At 45.6% G+C, this 24003-nt stretch overlaps 1 protein-coding gene across 10 annotated transcripts in view; it reads right to left on the reverse strand.

Moving 5' to 3' along the window:
• The window catches only part of SHROOM3 (shroom family member 3), a 197568-nt gene that overhangs the window by 61234 nt on the left and 112331 nt on the right, over window positions 1-24003 (reverse strand). For 8 of the 10 annotated variants that reach the window (XM_033406499.2, XM_033406498.2, XM_033406495.2 and 5 more), the window contains one exon: window positions 263-394. Coding sequence is in view for 3 of the 10 variants with exons in the window: in XM_033406493.2 (XP_033262384.2) it covers window positions 263-394 (132 nt within the window). In the remaining 7 variants the exon portion in view is untranslated. Of the gene's footprint in view, window positions 1-262; window positions 395-11604; window positions 11998-19041; window positions 19691-24003 lie in introns of those variants that run through there. The other 2 variants (XM_033406494.2, XM_049709351.1) reach the window with 2 other exon arrangements.

Below are 24003 nucleotides of genomic sequence, written 5' to 3' on the forward strand. Positions count from 1 at the left end.
TTAAAAAGATATTTTCATCAAATGATTTGAGGGACCCCCAGATTACCTCCCAGGAACTTGATGCTTCTTCGGAACCTAGTTTGAAAACTATCATTAGGTGGTTATCCTCCTGAACCCTGAGCTTCCATCTGACCCCCTCGTCCGGGCCCTCCTCAGCTCTCTCACTCGTCTGTGTTCTCGACCAGCCTTGCCCCCCAATTCCCTCTTCCAGCAGCCAAGTCCCTCTTCCGAACCGCTCAGTGCAGCCCTCCGTGGCTCTTACCTGTGCTTCAGTCGAAGTTTAACCCCTCCTGACCATGCTGCTTTCCTGTGCTGGGGGTCAGAGGTCAGGTGCTCTGGGCTGAAGGACTCAGAGGTGCCTGTGTCTGCAGGGTCCGGGTCTGCACACGCATCTCTGGAAAAAATAGGAAAACAGGAAGTTGAGCATGATGGTGTTCATGGGCAGGGGGCACAAATGAATCCGACCTGGAAAATGTATGAGAGTTAACCCTGGGGTTAGAGGAGAGCAGCACAGCTGAGCGTAGAGGTCTAAGCCTGCACCCACCTAGGCGCTCTGCCCGAAGGAAGGCAAATGCGCTCCTGGGGGTCTTCATCCTCCCCTATCTGTGTTCCTGTGAAGCAATAACGTGTACTTCCCAATCTTAGAATACCAGCTTTTTCCAGCCAAGGGGGAAAGAAATATATATTGACTGTTATGAAGATGAACCCTCCTATAACTCAGTAGCCACTGGTAAGTAAGTGAAAAACTGGCCTCACTGAAGCAAACTGTCCAAAAAGTGGTTCCCTGAGACCAGTCCCCGCGGCCTCCTGTCTCGGTTTCGCTGGAAGGAGCGCGATCCTCTAGTGCAGCAGCCCTCGCTCCGTTCAGTGGGTGGCAGCTCGGGGGCACATGCCAACTCTTGAGGCCGAGCTATTTCACATTGTTTAGATTCCACCGTGCTGCAGGCGAGCCTTCTGTGTGTCCATTTAACCCCACCCCCCACACAGTCCCTAACACCATTCCCATAGCTGTTTCCCTCCATACTCCCAGGCAGGCAGAGAAAAATGTTAAGCCCCGAGCGCCCAGGGCGTCCCACCATGGGAACACGTGTATTTCTTCTCCGGAGGAGAGTGCTGGCTCCTGAATTTCCAAACACCCTGACTGCACCTTCAAGGCCTCCTCTCGATCAGACTGTCTGTCCCCTGCATCAGGTTCTGAGGAGGGCTTGCCACGCTGGGTACCAGTGGTGTGTTTTCATGTCTGTCTCTGAGAGCCGACTGGTAACCCCTGCACCACGTCCTCTGGAGAAGGCGCAAATGCCTGCTGTTTCTCCTCTGCGTTGGCCTTGGCCGAGAAGGGGTGGCATCATGAATGGTGGTGATCTCTTTGTATTTCAGGACAGGGAGGGAGATGACCAGGCAGTCGGCAGGGAGCTTCTACTTCTAAGCTAAAGTTTTCATCTTTAGTTTGATCTAAGCATCATTACCTCCTTTGTTACTTTACTTTTCTCACCAAACTTAAGATTCCTGGCTTTGAATATATTCAATATTCCCCTAGACGTGAAGTCTGAAGACCTGGTTGAGGTTCTGTCACTTGTGAGCTGAATGACATTGGGAATGTCGACACTGAGCCTCAGGGAATGTGAGAATAAGAGGCAGAGCCCACAATGTAGGAGCCTGGCCCTGGCGTCTGCTGCTGAGTCAGAGTCCTGGACTTACCCTCTGACCAGCTCGGTACCTCGTCCTCTCTGTGCCTGTTCTCTCGTCTCTGAAATGAGTGCAAAGGACCAATGGCTTTCATAGGTTGTTGAGAAACTTAAACTAATTCAGATAAAGCACTTAGGATAGAGTCTGGTACATATTCGGCCCTCAGCAAATCAGCTCCTGTTATTATATGTATCCTGCAGAGTTGCTATAAAGTTTCTAGATAACGACTATTAACTGTCTAGCATAGTGCCTACACATGGGGTATGTGCTTAATTAACGAATCATTTTCATTACCGTCTTCAACAGCACCTTCATTTTAGAGCACCTTTCAGCTAAGATGTCATGTAAAATAGACACAATTAAAAAGACCTAATTTATGCTGGAAATAACAGCAAAAAGAGTTTTGTCCAGAGTTAGCATGTCAGAGCCTTTTGCAGAATTCATCATGTGGTCTCCAGTTAGGATTTCTACAACCCTCAGAGGCACCAACCCCAACGGCCATCAGGCTTAAGCTGAGGTGGAAAGTATACTCAAAGGCATCTCATCATCACAGGAACATAAAGGTGACACAAACATACACAGCACATCCAAGACCACCCATTGGTAGAATCCATTCCGACAGCAAGCTTGCCTTTCCAGCTCTCCTCTAGCCCCTGACGTTGTCTGCTGGGGAAAAACAATAAAGACCAGGCCTGAGCTTTCAAAAAAGCATTGTGGCATTTAATAACTTCCTCTTTTTTTTTTTTTTCCTAAACCACAATTGCTGGCTCTGTCCTTTCTGCACAATGGCTGAGCCCTTTTCTCTCTCCTTACCCCCTCCCCCCTCTCCGGGAGGCACCAAGGGACGGAAAGTCCAGGGTGAAAGCTGTTGGAGTAAAGGGCTGGCAGGAAGAGCAGGCAAATGGGAAGGAGATGGAAGCAAGAACATGAGACTGTCTTATCTTTTTAAGGATTTTCAGCGCATGATCCTTTTCAACCCTAGCAGGGATGAGCACCCCAGCAATGCCCTCCAGGGGACCAGCTGACGTTAACAACTGGGTGCGAGGGTTCATAAAACCAGGGCTGGGGTTGATTGTTGCTGATGGCGGCCCCCAGGCTAAGTCACAGCACAGCCTCCCCGCTAATCTTCACCTCCCCCCACCCTGGATGGGCTGGCTCCTGAGTGACCTGTCTGGATGCACAACACCAAGGAGGAAACAGGTTGGAAGGAGCGCAGGAAGAATCACCAGCACCAAGAGCACTCTTTTTCTGGAATCACCTCTTTCTGGAATCACCTGGACAACAAATACACATTTTTAAACTCACACGTTCTAGTGAAAAGAAATTCCATAGTGAATCTTGTTGGCAAAACTTATGAGATGTTTTTGAAGGCTCTTTTTAATATTGTTTCTTGCTGTTCTCCAGTCTCAGTATCACCAGCTATGAGTGAGGAAACAGGAATCCGAGCTGACTTGAGAAGATTTAACGGGGGCTAAAAATAAAAGACTGTGGGGCTTCCCTGGTGGCGCAGTGGTTGAGAATCTGCCTGCCAGTGCAGGGGACACGGGTTCGAGCCCTGGTCTGGGAAGATCCCACATGCTGCGGAGCAACTAAGCCTGTGCGCCACAACTACTGAGCCTGTGCTCTAGAGTCCGTGAGCCACAACTACTGAAGCCCACGCACCTAGAGCCCGTGCTCCGCAACGAGAAGCCACGACAGTGAGAGGCCCACACACGGCGATGAAGAGTGGCCCCTGCTCACCGCAACTAGAGAAAGCCCTCGCACAGAAACGAAGACCCAACATACCCCCAAATAATTAATTAATTAAAAAAAAAAAGACTGTGATCCACTATCCCAGTATCATCTTTCTTTGCCAGATAGTTAAAGAAACAAGATCCACGCCAACCACCTACGTATTTCTACTTTCTATGATGAGTACATTCATATTCCCAGCCCTCACTATTCATAATTCACGAATATATACGGACTGCTTTACTATTTGGTATTTTAATAGAGTCCTTAACTGCTTTCTGAACTGAGTTTCAGCCAATACTGAAGAAAAAGTTCTGGATCGTCCTGTTCCTGTAGCTCTCTTGAGCACCATGAAAACTGGGGAGGGTCCGGGAAAGCTGGAGAGAAAGACATACAGAGCTGGGCCGGGCCCAATATCGTGGTCTCTCCAGATCCCTTGTGCTCCTGGTTTCGACTGCGTTTAAATGGGGATGGGCAGGGGGGCTCCTATCTCCTTAGCATGGACCGTTACAACCTTAGGAAGAGCTTGGTTCTCAGAATCAGCAGTTTCGTCCTTTTGGTTGTGTTTTATCCAGGAACAGCTTCCTTGACAGTCACATCCATTCCTGTCCCCACCAACCCAGCACCTACCCAGCAGCCAGCACTACCTTTAAAATATAAGTGGATTACATCATCTCTAGTAATAAAACTTGTGTAGCTTCCCCATGCACTCTGGAGGAAATCCAACTTGGCTGTGAGGTCTCCAGTGACCTGGCTCCTGCCCACCCTTTAACATCTCCCCTCTCATTCACCCTGTCCTCACTGGCCTGGCCTGGGCTCCCCAAGCCTGCCAAGCTCTCCACTTCAAACATGAGGTTCCCTCCACCTGGAACAGTCTTCCTCCCAATTCTCTGCTTGGCTGACTCCTCCTCAGTCTTCTGGTCCCCGGTGGAACATCACCTCCTCAGAGATGGCTTCATCCACCTCAAAGAGTCTCTTCCCGGCACCTGGTCTTTCCCTTGGTTGCACGTGGAGCCGCATGTAAATGTTCATTTGCACACGGTATGTACCGGACAATAAGTGCAACAGGGCCCATGGCTGACTTTTCTTCAGTTTTGTGCTTTTAAACCACTACATACCCAGGGCCTGAGACAGTGGGTGGGTCATGGGAGGCACACAACACAGACTTATAGAATGAATCATAGTTGATTGTAAAGGGAATAATTGTGGAATGCACCCAAGGTGGGGCTCTCTGCCCTTCAACCCTTAAAGGCATTAAATTGTTTCCAATACATGTTTGGGGGAAGGTAGGGATCTCTTTCCTTATAGCCACTTTCTACATAAGGTTGTGAGTCAATTTCTTTGTGAAAGTATAATTCGGCTCTAACTCTTGGTCCCTGTCATCAACAGCTGCTTTCGTGGAGTCGAGAGCAGTGTTGGGGGACCACGGGCCAAGCCCTTCGACAAACAGTTGGTGCAGCTCAGCGCAGTTTCGCTGCCTTATGTTTCGAAGCAGCCAGCATGCCTTTTGAGATGAAGCAGACAGACCTGCATTTATACAGGGCTAAGTTGTCCTCAGAGCCCTCTGGAGAAACTCCTTCGGATTTAGGCTAGGTGCTTGCGTGTATTCATTTTCACGATCTGCTTCATGAAAAGTCGTGTTTGTGGTTTCCTGGGTTTCTATTTTCTCTTTGTGCCACTCTGTATCCATCACGCGGGAAACTGGTCCCACCGTCATCTCTGCATCCTGTTAGCAGGCCTCTTGTATCATCACCTCAGGCTCCCCAGCACTCTTCCCTTCAGTCTCTGGGAGGCGGAGAGGGCCTGGATTCTCGGCTTCTTCAGTGTGCAGAGGACGATTTTAAGAACTGATGCCCGTAGGTTCAGGTTTGTTTCTTAGCCTAACGTAGCTGTTCTTCATCTGCTGGTGACTGGGCACTTACCAAAGATTTCACAGACATTCTCAATGAACTGCCCTTTCTTTAAAAGCTCCTTGTTTCTATTGCTGGCCTTTTGGTACCTATGTATTTAGACTTAACCTTTCAGGTCACTGTCCCTTCATTACTCTCCTTTCTTGTTTTTTAAATGATGACTTACCATCTAGGAAGCTGTTCACACTGCACTCTCTCAGGCCTGTATCCTACCCAGTGCGTTCCATCATAAGCATGCCTTTTACTTGTCCTCAAAAACCCTTCTGCTCACCCACCTTGGTTCGGCAGCATGGTTATTACAGGGGGGCCATACCTAACCCTTCAGCCATGCATAGCTGTGCTCTGTATGTCTCGGCCCCGTGTCTGTCTGTACCTCCTGTTCCTCTTGCTGATGCTTTTTCTCACTTGATTTCCCCTGAAACCTCCCAAATGGATCAAGTGTACAATTTATACCACTGACAGTCAGCATATTTCTGACTCTTTCTGAAACCATAAGCCTAACTATCTCCAGATCTTAAGCCCGTGACCTCTGTGCCAGCCTTGCACGGAGACTGGAAAAGGGTGGGTAGGGGAAAAAGCCAAATGATTAGCCAGATCTTTTAACCTACCTATTAAATATTTAATCTGCTCTGGATTTACTTTTGACTTCAGTTCCTCCACCCACTGGGCCCTATGACATAGCTAGCCCAGGGCAAGTGCATAAGAAAACCAAGGGCCTGGGCTTCCCTGGTGGCGCGGTGGTTGAGAGTCCGCCTGCCGCTGCAGGGGACACAGGACCGTGCTCCGGTCCGGGAAGATCCCACATGCCGCAGAGCGGCTGGGCCCGTGAGCCATGGCCGCTGAGCCTGCGCGTCCAGAGCCTGTGCTCCGCAATGGGAGAAGCCACGGCAGTGAGAGGCCCGCGTGCCACAAAAAAAAAAAAAAAAAAAAAAAAAAACGAAAACCAAGGGCCCTCATGCAACGGCTTATATTAAACTGGTGATATCTTTACCACTGGAGCATCTGGCCCTAGCCGTAAACACTGAGTCTGATCTCAAATCAACTCTAGTGAGTAGCAGGCTGTAACTCTGAATGAACAGTGTAGATTCCGCACCCAGATGCTTGGGTTCCTATTCTGGCTCTGTCGCCTAGTAGGTGTTTGACTTTGGGCAGGTCACGCAACCTCTCGTGTCTCAGTTTCCTCCTCTATAAAGTGAGGATAATCTTAACACCTGCATCAAAGGATAGTTGTGAGGCTTGAATGAATTAATATGTGTAACGCACTTAGAACAGTGCCTGGCAGCGTTCACTTCTTACCAATAGAAAGGAAACTTACATTTCTTGGGCGCAGAGTACGTACCAGATACTGTGCTTTAAAAAGTTATTCATTAATTTTATCATTTGAGACAGCAATGATCCTCATTTTATAGATAAAGAAAGCAAAAAGAAAGAAAACAAGTAGAAAGAAGTCTGGCCGGAGACCATGCCACCCCTCATGAAATGCCTCTGAGGGTCCCGGGACTTTGCTTACTTTTTTCTTAGGCATCAGCCACATGCCAATCCACACCTGCCTGGCATTTCTGCCACATGACCCTTTTTCCATTCATATGAGACAAAAAGATACTAATGAAGACAAAAGACCAGCAAAAGTACCAGAATGTTACTACTGGGTGATAGGATCATGGGTGATATTTTTCTTCTCTTTCTCTAGACCTTGCAAATAGTTTACAATGAACATTTATTATTTTAACTACCAGAAAAAGCAAAACTAGCCTTATTTTTTTTCCTTACTAGAATGGGTCTCATTTCTCCGTAGTTTTAAAGGAAAACCTTTGTCGGGAAATGGCAGTGGAGCTACCTACCCTGGGAGTAAATCTGGGCAGTAAAAAGACTTCACGCTGGTGGAGGGTTTCCTTTGGGATCCCTCACAACCGTGGAAAAATACCTGGAGGAGGAAGCAAGATTTCTGGGAAACCAGTATCAGGTGATGAAATCGTCTTAAGAAAGTGAGGCCTCTGTCTTTCTTCCCTCCCACCCTCTCCTCTCCCTAGTGTCCAAAGAAACATAACAGTTCCATACTTTAATATTATCCATTATAGCTTGAAAGTACCTTCTGTGCATGAGTCCATTTGGCCCTCATAATAATGCTAAAGGGCCAGAACGGCAGGTATTATTTATCCCCACTTAACAGATGTAGAGACAGCCTCAGACAGGGATAGTTACTTGCTTGAGCTCAGGACTTGTAAGCTCCATGAAGTCAGGGTCCCTAACTCTAACTTTCATGCTCCCTCTTTCATATCATATTGCCTTTAGAGTCTACAATCCTAAAAATCCTCTGACACAGGTGACAAACAATACCAAAGCTTCTTTAAAGGGAAAGCTTCTTCAGAAGAAAGTCAAAAGTTACTGATGGCTACTGCTCAGACGGGTCCCCTCTCTGGCCCTAGCCCAAATGTCCCTAGATCTAGAGAAATGATGAGACCAGATTTTGGAGGGCTCCTCCCCCATGCCACCCAGACTGCACCTTGACCCGGAACTTCCTATTGATACAGGACACGCTTCATGGTGAGACTCACAGCACACTGCTACACCCAGCCCAATCATCCATTCACTCAGTCAACAATCGCTAAGGTTCAACCAGGGACCACACAATGGATTAGGCATCAGGCTTGCAATGGTGACAAGCCTATTTAGACAAGAAAATCTCCCAGTCCAAATGCCTAAGACCTCCCTCTCCCAGACCACACAGCACGGTGTAGTACCAGTTACGACCTCTAGGAGAGCATGTTGGAGAGGATCTACTAGAGATGAGAAGAGCAGGAAAGAGAACAAGAAGCAACATGGCGGGGGTCCCAGCAGCTTGGGCAGTGGCCAGGCAGCCCAGCTTTGTGAAGGCTCTCGGTGCACCTGGCACATGGCCACACTGCCTCCACGATGCCCAAGAGGAAGGTCAGATCCACCCAGGGCTCAGCGAAGGAGGAGCCCAAGAGGAGACCAGCTCCTGAGAAAGTGGAAACAAGCTAAAAAAGGTGGCAGGAAAGGATAAATCTTCAGACCAAAAAGTGTAAACAAAAGGGGAAAGGGGAGCAAAGGGAAAACAGGCCAAAGTGGCTAAACAAGAGACTAAAGAAGATGGACCAGCAGAAAACGGAGAAACTACAAACAAGGAGAGTCCAGCCTCCCCGATGAAGCAGCAGAGAAAGAAGCCGAGTCTGATTAATATCATACACCCGGTCTTATCAGTGGTCCCTGTCTCCCTTCCTGTATACTCCAGAGGAATGTTTTTATCAACTATTTTGTAAATGCAAGTTTTTTAGTAGCTCTAGAAACATTTTTAAGATGGAGGGAATCCCACCTCATCCCATTTTTAAAGAGGTGAAATCAGTTGCTGACTGTTTATTTTTCAGTACAGCCAGAAGATAGTGGGATATTGAACATGGGAGGCTTTGATTATCTTGGGTGTCAACTTAACATTCCATAGACGGGGGTAATTTTTATATCCTATAATACAAAGCATACTAATTTGGAGTCAGTAGTGCATGTAATATGTCTTGAACACTTTAAATTACGTCTCTTCCCATGTTGTTTTTGGTAGAATTGTTTCCTAAAGCAAACCACTCCTTGATCTTGGCTCTCCTTGTCAGAATTCTGTGCACTCTGTAACATCTTCGGTCATGGTCATCCAGTTTTCCTAGTAACTTTGTAAACGTGCTACGAACAACTGAAAATTTAAGTATGTGGTGTATATGGTATTAAATCATGAATTAGTGCAACTTACGATATAACAGCATATCAAAATTTAAACATATTGGTACTTGATATCCTGTTAAGGAAAATTTGCCTCCGAATTTTAAGCTGGAAAGTCGCCGGAATAACTGTTCAGAAGAGAATCACAACTACACAATCTTTTAGATTTTTGGTACATATATTAAGAATTGTGTGCAAACTGAAATGTCTGTGTACTCATCCTCAAAACAACCAATAAAATCTCAATTATGAAAAGAAAAAATAAATCGACACAGTGGAAGTAACACAGGAAAATAGATTTGGTAATACTTCCTCCCTTATTTCCACAAAACATTAGGGAAAAGGAGTTTGGATGGCTAAGTAGACACCAAAAATGGCCATATATGCACGAACTATTATAGAGGGAAACAGTACTGGAGCGGCGGCCAGGAGGCCTGCACTGGGTTGGTACAGATGTACTTTAGGGTTCCTTTTACCGTTAACAGTCTACAAACCAAGGGGGGAAAGGGGCATAAATGACAAATCCTGAGTGAGAAAACGATTTCTCAAGTATCTCCGTCCACAAGTAATGAGCACTTTCTACACGCAGATTCCAAGCTGGAATCTATGCAGAATAGAAGACAATTTCTGACTTCCAGCCTTGCTGGAGAGACACACAAAGAATTTGAAGCCAGATCAACTTGGGTTCCAATCTGAGCTCTGCCACTATTCTGTCTGAGCCTCAGGGCCTCTTCTGTAAAAAGGGGACAGAGTATGATGTGCCTGGTGACGCGGCTATGGGACTAGTAAGCCGGGCATGTGATAATCACTACAAGACAGGAGCTATTATCATTTGATCTAAGTGACCTACATGAGAGAGGTGAATATGGGAAGTCACCCAAGGGGTGTGACAGGATGCTGCTATAACGATCGGCTCTTTAATTCCTTAAAAAGGGCAACAGCAAATGTCCAAAGCCTTTGGCGAGGGATATAAATATTTAACGCCACAGTAGAGGTTTTTGCATATAGGAACAGGAAATATGGGGCATTACCTGGGCCCCTTAGGAACAGACTGGCGCAGAGGACCCAGCAACCAGTGTGAAAGAAATGGTTCCTGGAACATCAAGGCAGAATTGGCCTAAGGAATTCTTCTGGAGGCCTCCTCTCACCAGAGGGAGCCTCAGGCAGTGGGTAGGGATGGCACTCAGCGAAAGTGTCTGCATGGCTGTTTTAAAAACATGATGAGCTTGGGCCCAGTTTTTTTTAGCCCCTGGAGTCCTCCTACGTCAGGCTCTGGGGAGAGAGACTCCTGCCCTCCTGCAGGCAGAAGTGGGTAGAGGGGCTCTGGCTCTAAGGTCCCTGGGATAGCAATGCGGTCTGTGGGAGACAGGGTCTCTCTCCCATCTACTTGCAAATAAGTTGCTCCTGTCCTAGACCTGCCTGGAGAAGAGGGGGTAGACGTTAAAAATGTAAATGGACGTGGTCATTCATTGGGAGAAAATAGGTCCCTGGCTAAATTTGGCAACAGCTGAGGAATCTTAGCAAAAATGAACTCACCCCCTTGTTTGTGAGGGAGGCCTAATCCTTACTTTGCCCAAGAGGATTACTGGGTCTTAGAAAGAAGCTCACATGCACTTTTTTTAAGCTCATGCCAACTGCATTTGTGTCCACAATATCCAAGATTCTTTCTGCTTTTTAGGGTAGATAATAGACATTCCATGCTATTTAAATGCCTCCAAATCTCAAACCTAAATGTTTCCAACCTTTGCTATTATCCAAAGTAGGACTCTGTCTCCCAAGCTTTCCCCTGGCTGTTGCTTTATACTCTTTGGAAGCACATTTTAAATGGAAGGCAAGGTACCAAATTGCAGTCAATTTGTGGAAAAGTAATTGTTTGTGGTTTACAATACACCTTTTCAAGGTGTTTGTAACTATGGTTCCACTGGCTAAGTTTCTACTTATCCCCACCATTTTTCCTTTCCTTTGATGACTATAGGGTTAGTGTAATACAGTCCAGAGTTCTTTTTTTCTTTTCTTTTCTTTTTAAAAATCCTGTGTGTCCCCACTCACCCCAACACTACCCTATCCTCTCCAGGGAATTGTGGACCCACTGACATACATAACACAAAAGTGGGACTGACATAAATCTGTCTTTAGCTTAGCATGGCAGTCTCAAAACATCATTAAAAAATATTCCCAATTGACACCCGTGTTGGACTTTACACTTTACGAAGTATTTTTACATAACAAATGCAATCCTCATAATAACCCTCAGGAGTGTCCTCCCTCTTCACAGAAAATGAAACTGAGGCACAGGTAATTTAAATAAATCGCTCAAGATCACAAGTAGAGCGGTAAAACACAGACCCAACACACTAAAAGGCTCCAAGGCACGCCCTTGACCACGACCTACAACAGCCATATCACCTAGGGGCTCAGATATCTGCAGACGGAACAAACTCTAGAAAACAGAGCTGCCTGATCCCAGGAAAAGCACAACAATTCTTCCAGTGCTGGCTTCCTCAGGAGCGATGATCTGCGGTGGCTTCTATTGGTAGCCACTTCTCCTCACCTTTACCACCGGGGCTGGTTAATTTCCACCCGTAGTTAACCATTCCTGTTTCAGCTCTGGGGCCAGTGGAACCCTAAATGAGAACGAATTTGGGCCTCAGATGGTATCTGAAGTGACAGCTTCAAGACAAACTCTGAGCTAGTCATGTTCTGCTCTTGAACCTCAGGTCCCCACATGATCCCCCAGTTTCCTGTGCCCACCTGGTCCTCCAGGCTGGAGGAAAACTGGCCTTGGATACCAATTCCTTCCAGACCAGAGCCTGGTCTTGTGAATGTCAACTACGCATAAACAGGTGGTACTGGGCACAAAAGCCGAAGCGAAAGCAGGTGGGAAAGTGAGTGGTCATCTTTATCTGATTGGGCAGAGCAGGTCCTACCCCCTCCCCTGGGCACCAACACACAGGAGGCGGCAGCCGGCGGGCCAGCCGAGGGCAGGAAATACCCTGTGAGTCGTGCATCACCCCTGGTCTCCCCTCCCACTAGCACGCCAGCATGCCAAGCCTGGGAAAGGTACAGAATCCACGACAAAGAGAAGGTACCGGACTGTGACCCCATGTCATGAACCAGTGGCGGATCGGGGGCCTCCGCCCCAGACAGACCTGGCTCCGAGGGGAGGCGGCCTCCTCCCAGTGTGGAATTCCAGCTGCTAGTGGTGAAGAGGTAACCATGGGAACTGATACAAAGGGCTTCAAGTTGAGGGCAAGAGGCTGGAGGCGATGGTGAACAGGCAGAGTGGGACTTCAAGGGACAGTCCTGCGATTCTCCTAACTTTAGCTGAGCACAGTTACTGTGGATCAGACTAGCGACAGGTGGAGCTTGCACAGAGCCAAGCAGCCTCGAGGGGTCAGCGACAACCAGAGTGCCAAGACCCCTGTAGGTTCTTCCTCCAGATTTCTTTTCTCCCCTTCAGAGAGCAGAGCCCCAGAAGTCTCGTCTGCCAGGAACTTTGCCCTGAGGTAACGTGGCTCACTTGGGTGGACAAAACTGGTACATGGTGACATTCCTTCTAATACAAGCAGCACTTTGCAAAGGGGCTCCTCCTCATGCCCCCTGGCCTCAGCCCACTGCCCCCAGCGGCACCCACTCTGCTTGCTGGGGGGCTTTCTGGCGTGTCTTAAACAGACCTGGGCGATTGAGGAAATGGTCCTGAGATGCCGGCTGTCAAGCTACGCTGCAGAGGAGAGGCATGGGTGTTGAGAACATTAATACAGAGCATCTTGCACAAAAACCTGTACTCTGGTGGGGCAGGGTGGGGATTAAGTGAAAAGGCTCATATCTAAACAGGGAATCGTGTCTGTAGAGATATTTAACGAAGCTTCCCCCTGAGGCATCCACATGTTATTTTAATTGGCCGATGTGACTTTGTATGTCTGCATTAAATCAGTAGGGTTCTCAATCTACCACTTGGGATTTCTTCTTATTTAAAGTTCTAACTCAGGGTTCTCCAGAATCTGGCAGTTGAGGAAAAGCCACGAAAATGGGGAACACAAAATATCCCGGGGGCAACAGTTTACTGTTCCTCTTATTTTTTTGAAGTATAGTTGATTTACAATGCTGTGTTAGTTTCAGGTGTACAGCAAAGTGATTCAGTTATGTGTATATATGTATGTGTGTGTGTGTGTATACGCATATATATTCTAACAGGTACACACTACTATACATAAAATAAATAAGCAACAAGGACCTACTGTTCCTCTTACTTTCAGGGCTCTGGAGCACGCTTCTCACCCTGCCTTCCGGTGGAGACCAAGATAAGATCACACCTATGTCAATCCCTACACGGGCTCCACAAAGTCTAGGCCAAATCCACATTTTCCGTTCACAGGCCAGAGAGGGCCATTCACAGGAAGACTGCTGAGGGGCTGGGGAAAGACCCTGACATGTTTATGAGCGCCTCTGCTGTAAGCCCCGCTCCACAAAGTTGAAAGTAGGTCCATCGACCACTTAAGAACATACCAATTCTCCATCACCAGCGTTCACCTGCATACAGCCCATAATGGTCGCCCCAGCACCACTTATTGGTGTAACTTTCTCCCTGCAATCATGAAATCTTAAAATAATTTTACCTAAAAGGGAAAAGTAACTGACATCTATTATGAACCTCCTCAGTTGAGAGGAGAGATCTTGTGGGGTTCCAACCCTGGCACCTCCATGCCCTCAGCAAGCTATTTAATCTCTTCTGTGTTTGGGGGTTTCCTCACCTCTAAAGGGGGCAATAACAGTGCCTACCTCATTGGAGTGCAAGGAAGATACAAGAAGAGCTTCAGACAGTGCTTTACTCTTAGCAAGTACTCGATAGATATTAATACCCACCAGGTGCCAGGCTAGTTATTTTTACATGTATTTTGTCATTTAATCCTTATAACAGCCTAATCTGATCTATATTAATACTTCTTTTATCACCATTTTGCAGATGAGGAAACTGAGGCTTAAAGAATTTAAGAACTTACCCTAAATCACTAGTAGGTAGTAGAGCTCAGATTCAAACCCAGGTGGTTCTGTTTCCACCTTCTAAGACACTTTCCACGACACTACACTGCCTTTATAGGAGACCATTTTGTTGTTATTTTTAGTAAGGATAAGAAGAAGAAATTCTGGTGTTTAAGAAAATAGTACCAATGGGGGTGAAAAGACCCCAGGATTTTAAACCTCCACCTTAAGCAAGAGGCTTTAAAAAAAAGCCAACAAAACTAGCCTAAGAGAGTCCTCTGCTCTGAAAAAAAGTCCAAGAGAAATGGACACACATTCACATTCACAATCAAGGCAGCTATGAACCCTTGAGTATAAAATGACTTATTATTTATCATTGAATTCCCAGCGGCTAATATGTTCTCAGTAAACATTGGATAAATGTTTAGTGAATGAATTAAAACAACCTAAAAACAAAATGCCTCTGTTGGAGTTGGAAAAGTTTATATCATCTTTCCCAAACACTCTGTTGAACCTAAATAATTGAAGCTTAATAGATTAAGTAAACTAGTATTATATTTACCACTCTGTGCAAGGCATTTTACTGAAAATTCCAGTTATACAATGTGTCCCTTTAAAAAAAAAAAAAGCACATTATACAGAGATCGTTTTTTCTTTTCCCCCTACATCGCTGGAAAGAGTTTATAATATGTAAACCTTTCACCTGGATTCTGTGAATGCTGTGAGCCTAATCTGGGAGTTCAGCTTCAACTGCTACCACTAAATCAGTCCTCAGAAAAAGAGGGATTTATGGGACTTCCCTGGTGGTGCAGTGGTTAAGAATCCACCTGCCAACGAAGGAGACACGGGTTCGATCCCTGGTCCAGGAAGATCCCACATGCTGGGGAACGACTAAGCCTGTGCGCCGCAACTACTGAGCCTACGCTCTAGAGCCCGTGCGTCACAACTACTGAAGCCCGTGTGCCTAGAGCCCATGCTCCGCGACAAGAGAAGCCACCGCAATGAGAAGCCCGTGCACCGCGACGAAGAGTAGCCCCGCTCGCCGCAACTAGAGAAAGCCGGCGCGCAGCAACGAAGACCCAACGCAGCCAAAATAAATAAATAAATAAAGAGGGGTTTACCTAGTGAGTATCTCCTCTCTTTGAGGTTTACCTCTGTTGGCAAAGCAAAGCCCCACTGGTATTTTGATCAGATAGGCAAGAACTTTAAATTTAAACTCCCTACAACCTCGAAAAAGGACCCATTAAAATGAAGACACCTACAATGCTAAGGATATCGGTTAATATGTTACATAATCGTAAATAAATGAGATGGCTTTCGCAAAAAGTGCAAATAACTTTATCATTAACACCAAAACCACATATTTATCACAGTACATGGAATTATTAGCTGACACTTATTGAGTCCTTAACTAAGCTAAATACTTTCATTATCTAACTCAATCCTTACAACCACCCTATATGAAGGAGATGTTTTATTCCTTTCCAACGTTTCCGGGTTCAGAGGCATTTAATAACTTGCCCAAGGTAACGTAAACCTACAAGCAGAGATGGGATGTATACCCTTGTCTATCCCTAGGACTTAAGTTCTTCTTCTAATTGAGCTAATGCTTCGCATACAATAAAATACATGTCTTAAGTATTCAGTTCCATGGAGTTAGACACTGTGTAACCATCATGCAAATAAAGACACAGAACATTTCTATGGCTCCAGAAAGTCTCTTCTTACCTCTTTCTAGTCAAACTCTCCCCCACCCCGCTACCTACCCCAAGCAACCACTAACTTCTGCGGTCCCAGATTAGTTTTGCCTATTCTAGTACTTCATAACTAGAACTGTTTGTGTATCCTTTTTGTGTCTGGCTCCTTTCAGTTTAACATAATGGTTGAGATTCGTCCTGGCTGTTGTACGTATCACAAGTTCATCCCTTTTGATTGTCAAGTAGTATTCCATTCGTATGGCTGTACCACAGTTTATCCATTTTCTTGTTGATGGACATAGGGTTGTTCCCAGCTGCTGGCAATTACGAATAAGGTTGCTATGGCCACTCTGTCCAAGTCTCTTGGTGGACATTTGTTTTCATCAACTTGGGTAAACAGCTAGGCGTGGATATGTTGAGTCACAGGGTCGATGTATGTTTAACTTTACAACAAACACAAGTTCTTAACCCCTGTACTCTACTCCCTGCGAATGACACTAGCTTATTAACCTGTTTGATTTCTCCTTTAATACGACATGTTCCCTGAGGGCAGAGGACCCATCTCCAGTTGCTGGGCTACCTCCCACATTTGTTGAACAAATGAAGACCACTGTTCATACTCCTATTCCTTCTTGGGCGTTACCATAGCATAAGAAAACATGCTTGGCATGCATGGAGAAATAGGACAAGCTGAAGGGTGTGAGGTGGAGTGAAAAACTGCCCAGCCAGGAGACTCTTGACTTCCCATTTTCTTTTTGACATGACCTTTCCTAGAAAGTGAACCCTTCCCACTGATCCTGCAGGGAGGGCAAGGGGGGCGGCCGTTCCTCATCAAGTGACCACGGAAAGGGAGGAAGGTGTCACTGCAATTGAGGTCACACAGTGGTTAGAATTACAGGATACTTCTGTCAAACAGGAGGGCGGAGGAAGCAGCAACCCATGAAATCCTGACCTTCTGAAAATCACCAGCAATACAGCAGCACAGCTGGAGCTCAGGGGGCAGCCTCCAATAGAAGTTACAGGAATACTTGGTTTCGGTGAAAGCACTACATAGTTTCTCCATTGGAAATGGAAAGCCAAGAATAAATCTAGAGGAGAAAGCAAGATGTTGATGTAAAAATACACACACACACACACACACACACACACACACACACACACACACACACACACACACACACACACACACACACACACACACACACACACACACACACACACACACACACACACACACACACACACACACACACACACACACCCCTTCCGGCCTTGGGAGGCAGAACTTTTAATTCCCATGAATCAATTCATTCATTTACTTTAAGTTACAGAACTTACACTATCCTCAACCTAGAACATCTTAGAAAGTAAATAAATCATTGTTGATTTTCTATCCATCAATAGAAAAGGACTGGCAAGTCCTGAAGACAATTTAAAATCTTTCTTACCAAAGGAGAATCTTTGTTTTACATCAAAATCAAAACAGGGCTTCACCACATCCTGGGCTCAGGTGTTTTCTTTATTTCCTTTGGTCCCAGGTTATCGAGGACTGAAATTTGTTTAGAATTCCTCAATTTGGGGGTTCTGAGAGGTGACCGAGCCTTCCTTTATCCAAACAGTACTGCACTGAAGCCATCCCAGGCAGATGGATGCCTATCCTATTCTTAAAATCTCCAGGGAAGTAAATTCTCTACAACGTCCCTTGGTAACCTTCTCCAGGGTTTTATCAAGCGTACGGTGAGGAAGTTCTGATGCAGAAACCAATAAAAATATTAACTCTATGAGCCTAGCTACAAGCACTGGAAAGGGGTATGTGTCTGGGCACTTTGCCTTCATGGTAGAGATGTATTTACAAAACAGGCTATACAAACAGAAACCATTTGTCTGGAGCAGATGTGGGAAGTTGATTCAAGAAAAAGTGCCACAATAAATTCTGTTTATTTGAACCATGAACCATGTGAATAAGTTATTGTTGGTTATAACATTTTCTAAAGTACAAATTTGTTTTCTTGTCAATTCCTAATTTAAGCTCCTAAACCAGGTTTGTTAGCAGTTTTAAAAAGTTCACAGCTGCAAAGTGTTCAAATGACTAGGCTTCCATGAAAAACTAGGCCTTAGCAAATAGAACGTAAATGTTATTGTTATAAACAGTTTACTTCCTTCTTAGTTCTGTATAGTCCACCTTTTCTGCAGCAATCATGTAATATTTTTATAATGAAAAAAAGATTTTAAAAGACAAACATTAACCATCAAAATTAATTAAAAGGTAAACCACCTTCTGGTGAGATTATTTGAGGGAAGATTTAGCCATATGTCTGACCAATGTGCTTTTAATTGGAAACGATAATTTAGCCTTTAAATATTAACTAGCTAGAAATAGGAGACGCATAGAACTATCTTTAGAAGCCCTTGTGCTAAGATTTCCTGCTGCACTCTGATGTCTCACAGCAATCTCTCCATGGAGATTATACGCATGTGGGCCCCCATTCCCTTCCTCTCAAGGGCCTCCATGCACAGAAGTGCACCACAATACTACGATTAAAATAAACAAACAAATAAATAAGTAACGCCGAAATACATCGGAGAGAAAGAGATGGTCACACCCCACCCTAACTCCCACCGGATGCTGGATGTATTGAAATTTTATAACCTCTCTCCCACTCGTCAGCAAAGCACTTTTAATCTCTCTGGGAACTCAGGGTGAAGCATGTGTCAGGTATAATTTCATTTTCATGATTTAAGTTTTGCTGCATGACAGTAGAACACAACTTTAAAAAGAAATCGCCTTAAGATCTGGAACAAGTGGAAGGGGGGAGGGGCAGGCATGCCCCTCAAAAGCACACTTGGGATCTTTCCTACGGAAACAAATCCAGTAACATTAAGAAAGGCAAGTCGTTCTAAACTCAATAGGAGCCCTCGTGGGAAGCAATTTATCAAAATTAAAATATTTCACAGATCATTTCTTCTGAAAAGTTTTCGCGCTGTCAATAATCTGCAATTCTTTTCCTCTTGGAGTGGCACCTTCTGCCTTCCTAACAAAATTTTTAAAAAGAAGAAAAAGGCCAAGGCCCACGAGTGTCAGGAGACCCTCGGAGCGCGCCACCTACCCCGCCATCAGGCCGGCAGCTGGCAGAGAAAGCCCGCCCGGGGACCCATCCTCACAGGCAGGATTTTCCAGAGTCGCCGCAGGGACCGAAATAGACACCCTTTAGAAAACAGACGGCCGGGCCCCCGCCCTCCCTCCCCCCCCACCCTCCCTCCCCCCCCACCCACCCTGGGCCAGGGGAATTGGACCCGAGCCCCGCACTCACCATCGCCGCTGGCCGGGCCGCCGCCGCCTCCCCCCGGGGCCGCGCTGGGCTCCGGGCCGACGCCAAGTTCAAACCTCGCCGCCGCTGCGAGGAGGCGGCGCGGGGCATAGTCGGCTGGGCTCGGCCGCGCTCAACAATGGGCGGCTCGGCCGCGCCCAGCGCGCTGCGCCCCGGCTACAGCGGCTGCTGTGCGGCGGGCCCGGGGCGCGCGGCTGCTGGGGGTGAACCCGGGCGAAGGGCCCGGAGGGTGCGGGGGGAACCCGACCACTAGGCCTCCCCGGCCGCAGGGGCCGCGCCGGAGGATCCGCGCTCGCTCGGCGCTCGCCACCAGGTAATCCCACAGGAAGCCTCCCGGATTGGCCCGGAGGCTCAGGACGAGATTTGCATTTCAATGGCAGCGCTGGCTCCCTAAGGTTTGAAAACGGATTCTGGGCTGCGAGAGTCGGGCTCCGCTAGCCCCTCCGCAGTCAGCGTCCTCGGGTCCTCGTGGTATTAAGGGGACCGACGCACACACTCTCAGGCCCTGCTTTATCGGTTCACAGTCAGAAAGGTGTCTTAACTCCACCTCCCCGCCCATTTTGAAATGAAGAGGGAGCCAAAAGGAAAAGAGCCACTTCAAGAAGCCCGCGCTCGCTTTTCAGGGGCTATATAGTTAGTAATTGATCAAATGAAGCACGAATGAAGAAGCAAGGTAAAAAGTTCACTTTTTTTGGTGTTTTTAAAAAAGCACCTCAAATTACAAGGAAAATAACCATCCACGGAGAGTGTGTCCTTTTTCAGTATAAATCAACCAGAGAATTTCAGGTTGTTGCTGAACGCTAATGCTGTTGAAACCTCCCTTCCCAGTTCTTTTGTTTCCAGGAGCATCTTCTCTAGATGAGAGACAGGTGATTATTCAGTGGTTATGACTGTGATCTTTCAGGAGATTTTGGATTCAGCTTTGCAAACTTCGGGGTCTTAGGCAATATGTACATTTGCATTTGTTTTGCATTAGGGTAAGATAGGGGTGCCCATTTAATATTCTCAAGGAAGCTATGTGCTATTTTCAGCTTCATCTTTCTTCAAAGGCTTTTCCAGCCTCTTTCAAGGGAGGTAAGATTTTCTTTTTCCTAGAGAGCACCTTTCTTAATTGCTTTCACATGTCATCTCCAGCGATTAAAATAACAGGTTTGAGATTGGCTTTATTACTTCTCAAGCAAAATGCCTGTTAAAATTTCAGGTTCTATATTTAAGGCGATACACATATAGACACAGAAAAGAGAATGCCTAATTAGGTAGGAAGTAGAAGCCTCAGTTCCCATAGAGTTAATATTATTTGCCTTTACTTGGCTGTGTTCTTTGTAATATCCCGGCAGAATGCAGAAGCCATTAGGGGCTACAGCAACAACTAAATAGGCCTCTTTACAGATATCTTCATGGACAGGCTCCGGCTCCCCTCCCCAAGGTATTATCTCCCTTAAAATTGTATTTTGGGGCTTCCCTGGTGGCGCAGTGGTTGAGAGTCCGCCTGCCGATACAAAGGACACGGGTTCGTGCCGTGGTCCGGGAAAATCCCACATGCCCGCGGAGCGGCTGGGCCCGTGAGCCATGGCTGCTGAGCCTGCGCGTCTGGAGCCTGTGCTCCGCAGCGGGAGAGGCCACAACAGTGAGAGGCCCGCGTACCCCAAAAAAAGAAAAAAATTGTATTTTGTTTTCACTATGGTATCACAAGCATGTACAAATATATATATACCTGCCACACAGCCAGAGAGGTACCCACACACATTGTTGCTAGATGTAAGAAGCAGGGAGGCTAATGTTGCCTGTCCTGTGTCCTAATGTCCTGTAGGAGTCTAGTTTTAGGTGAAAGCAGGTGATGGTCAGAACTTAAGCTTTAAACAACGTGGTCAGTCCTTACAGCTTAGCAAGCATATTGCCGCTGCCACCATGTTGAGGAAGTAAGAAGTATCAGCTGAGGACACAGCCGGGCGCTCGGTAGGCAGAATAGATAAGACCTGCTCTCCTGCTGCTGCTTTATCTTGTTTTCTAAGTGCTCAGGGTCAGGTGAAATCTCATAAGGGTGGACCAGATCCCTCCACTCCTGCATGAAACATCACTTTAAATTGGTGATTCAAAACACACTTTGGCCATAGGAAATAAACTTATGGTTACCGAACGGGAGGGTGGGGAGGGATAAATTAGGAGTTTGGGATTAGCAGATACAAACTACTGTATATAATAAAATAGATAAACAAGAAGGTACTACACTATAGCACAGGGAACTACATTCAGTATCTTGTCGTAACGTATAACCTATACAAAACAGAATCACTTTGTCGTACACCAAAAACTAACACAACATTGTAAATCAACTATACTTTAATTAAAAAAAATGTTTTAAAAGTACTTTGGATCCAACTTTTAGCTCCTGCACAGCCTGTATTACACCAGTGAAATCCATCACTACCATGGGAAGTCCCTGGGCTTCCACTGTACCGCAGATTCTGGAAAAATACTTTTTTTTTTTTTTTTGCAGTACGCGGGCCTCTCACTGTTGTGGCAGTGAAGCCCCATGATTCTTTTTTTAAACATCTTTATTGTGATATAATTTACGTACCATAAGATTTACACTTGGAAAGAGGCACATTATTGCCCTTCCCCTCCCCAAGTTTTCTCTGATGCTGGAGCAGGTGGTGGGAGGAAAAGACCAGAGACACGGGAACAAGTCCCTGGCAGCGTGGGGACCACAGCGCTCACCTACACAGAGACATACCAGACAGGGGTGCGTGGAAGGTGCAACCAGGTGGTGATGGGAGAGGGGTCATGAGTCGAAAGGAGGGCTGAAGGGCTTCCCTGGTGGCGCAGTGGTTAAGAATCCGCCTGCCAATGAAGGGGACACGGGTTCGAGCCCTGGTCCGGGAAGATCCCACATGCCGCGGAGCAACTAAGCCCGTGCGCCACAACTGCTGAGCCTGCGCTGTAGAGCCCGTGCTCCACAACAAGAGAAGCCACCGCAATGAGAAGCCCGCGCGCAGCAACGAAGACCCAGCGCAGCCAAAAAAATAAAAAAATAAAAGGCTGGAGACAGGACTGGCCCCTTAGGCAGCCAGCACGGGCACTGTATGCAATCATCGGCCAAATCATTTTCCCCCCATCTCACATAAATATTTCAACCTACAAACCCAAATTTAAGTTTGAGTTAAATATGATAACCTAAAAATATTTAAAATCAAATTAGACTATTCTAATTGAGGACCTGGCATAATTCAGAATGACCTGATTCATACTGTATACACATTTAGAAGTTTGTTTTTCCACTATAATTGTCAGGTCTTATTACTAACGAGAAACTGTGAGAATGAGTATCTTTTTCAAATAAAAAGCTTAAGAAATTTGGGATGACTTCCATATGCTCTAAGTTCCAGCTTCAGCGGTTATTCTTTGAATTATTTAATTTCAATTAGTCTAACAATTAATTATACCTTGAAAGAAACTACATATAGAAATCATATACGTGATTCAGATTTTGAAATTTTTTTCACAAATTTGGCTTCTTTTCTATATTACGGTAGTAAGTTTTATAATATATGTTGTACTTTATTAAATTTCATTTAGAAATAGTCTACCATTTTATACTTTAGAATATGAAACTAAATTTCACTTAGAAATAGTCAACCATTACTTCTTACCAATCGTTTGGCCTTATTTCTATTATTCCAAATAAATAATGTTTTATTGTGAAAAATATAATTATTTGAAACATAAGAGCCTTTGCTAAATAACAACAACAACAAGCTCTTGCCACAGCTATACAATAAATTCCCTGGTTCATCTGTGCTCTTCTTTTGGTAGTTGACACCTTAGAAAAACAATGTCAACATCTGTTGAATATTGAAAATCAGTTCTAGGGACTATTTAATGGCCAATATAAACACAATCAAGAAAAAATACACTTGAAGGACTTCCCTGGTGGTTCAGCAGTTAAGACTCTGCCCTCCCAATGCAGGGGGCCCAGGTTCAATCCCTGGTCAGGGAACTAGATCCCGTGCACCACAACTAAGAGCCTCCATGCTGCAACTGAAGATCCTGCATGCCACAACTAAGACCCGGCACAGCCAAATAAATAAATAAATAAATGAGAGAGAGAGAGAGAGAGAGAGAGAGAGAATACACTTGAAACAGATTATTTGCTTCAGAGAGAAAATATTAGGAAGAACATATGGTGTGCTTCCTTCTCAAGTGGGTATTTGGGTTTAGTGTGAAATTTTTATAACTTCTAATGTAGTACTCACTTTGACAAATATTTTGATTTTTTTGAACTGCTCACAGAAAAATGTGAAAAACAAGTGAATAACCATCCTACTGAATAAAATGTTAAAATGGAAATTGAAAGTAAGGAAATGCATTTAAGACTGCTTCAAACCTGGGAAATAATTTATTTCATGAAGTGATGATTGTAACAAGAAAGGGGAAAACCCTATAATTTCTTTCAGCTTCTCAGAGTTAGTTACCCCTCTATCACAGACCTTTCTCGTAAATAGCCCACTGAGCCTGCAAGTCCTCTGTGCTGACACCTTCCTTTCTCTCCTTATTTAAGGCATCTTCTGCTGCTAGCAGCTGATTCATATTGACAAGGGCACTTCTGTGTTTCCTGCTGTTCTTTTAGCCCCAGGACCAGGGTGCCAAGGAAAGGCCTTTATGCAACCTGGTTATTACCCATAAAGTTACTTAGAATCTTGCAAAGGTCAGGACCCAAGGAAAAGAGAGAGGAGGACTAGTTAGGCAAATGTTCAGTCACTATTTGCGTCGCTGCAAATGCATGTTAGTACAGCACTCAACGGCAGCACGCATGGCTTTGTGGGTCAGATTTGGGATCCAGCATCAAAACTGTACAGGTCTAAACAGAAGCAAAAAGGAAGAACAGAACAACAACAGAACTAGCAGAATAAGACTTGAAGGGATAGCTTTTGACAGTGAAGGTAG

The sequence above is a fragment of the Orcinus orca genome, chromosome 4 (genome assembly GCF_937001465.1).
Source record: "Orcinus orca chromosome 4, mOrcOrc1.1, whole genome shotgun sequence".
In the NCBI taxonomy this organism is placed as follows: domain Eukaryota; kingdom Metazoa; phylum Chordata; class Mammalia; order Artiodactyla; family Delphinidae; genus Orcinus; species Orcinus orca.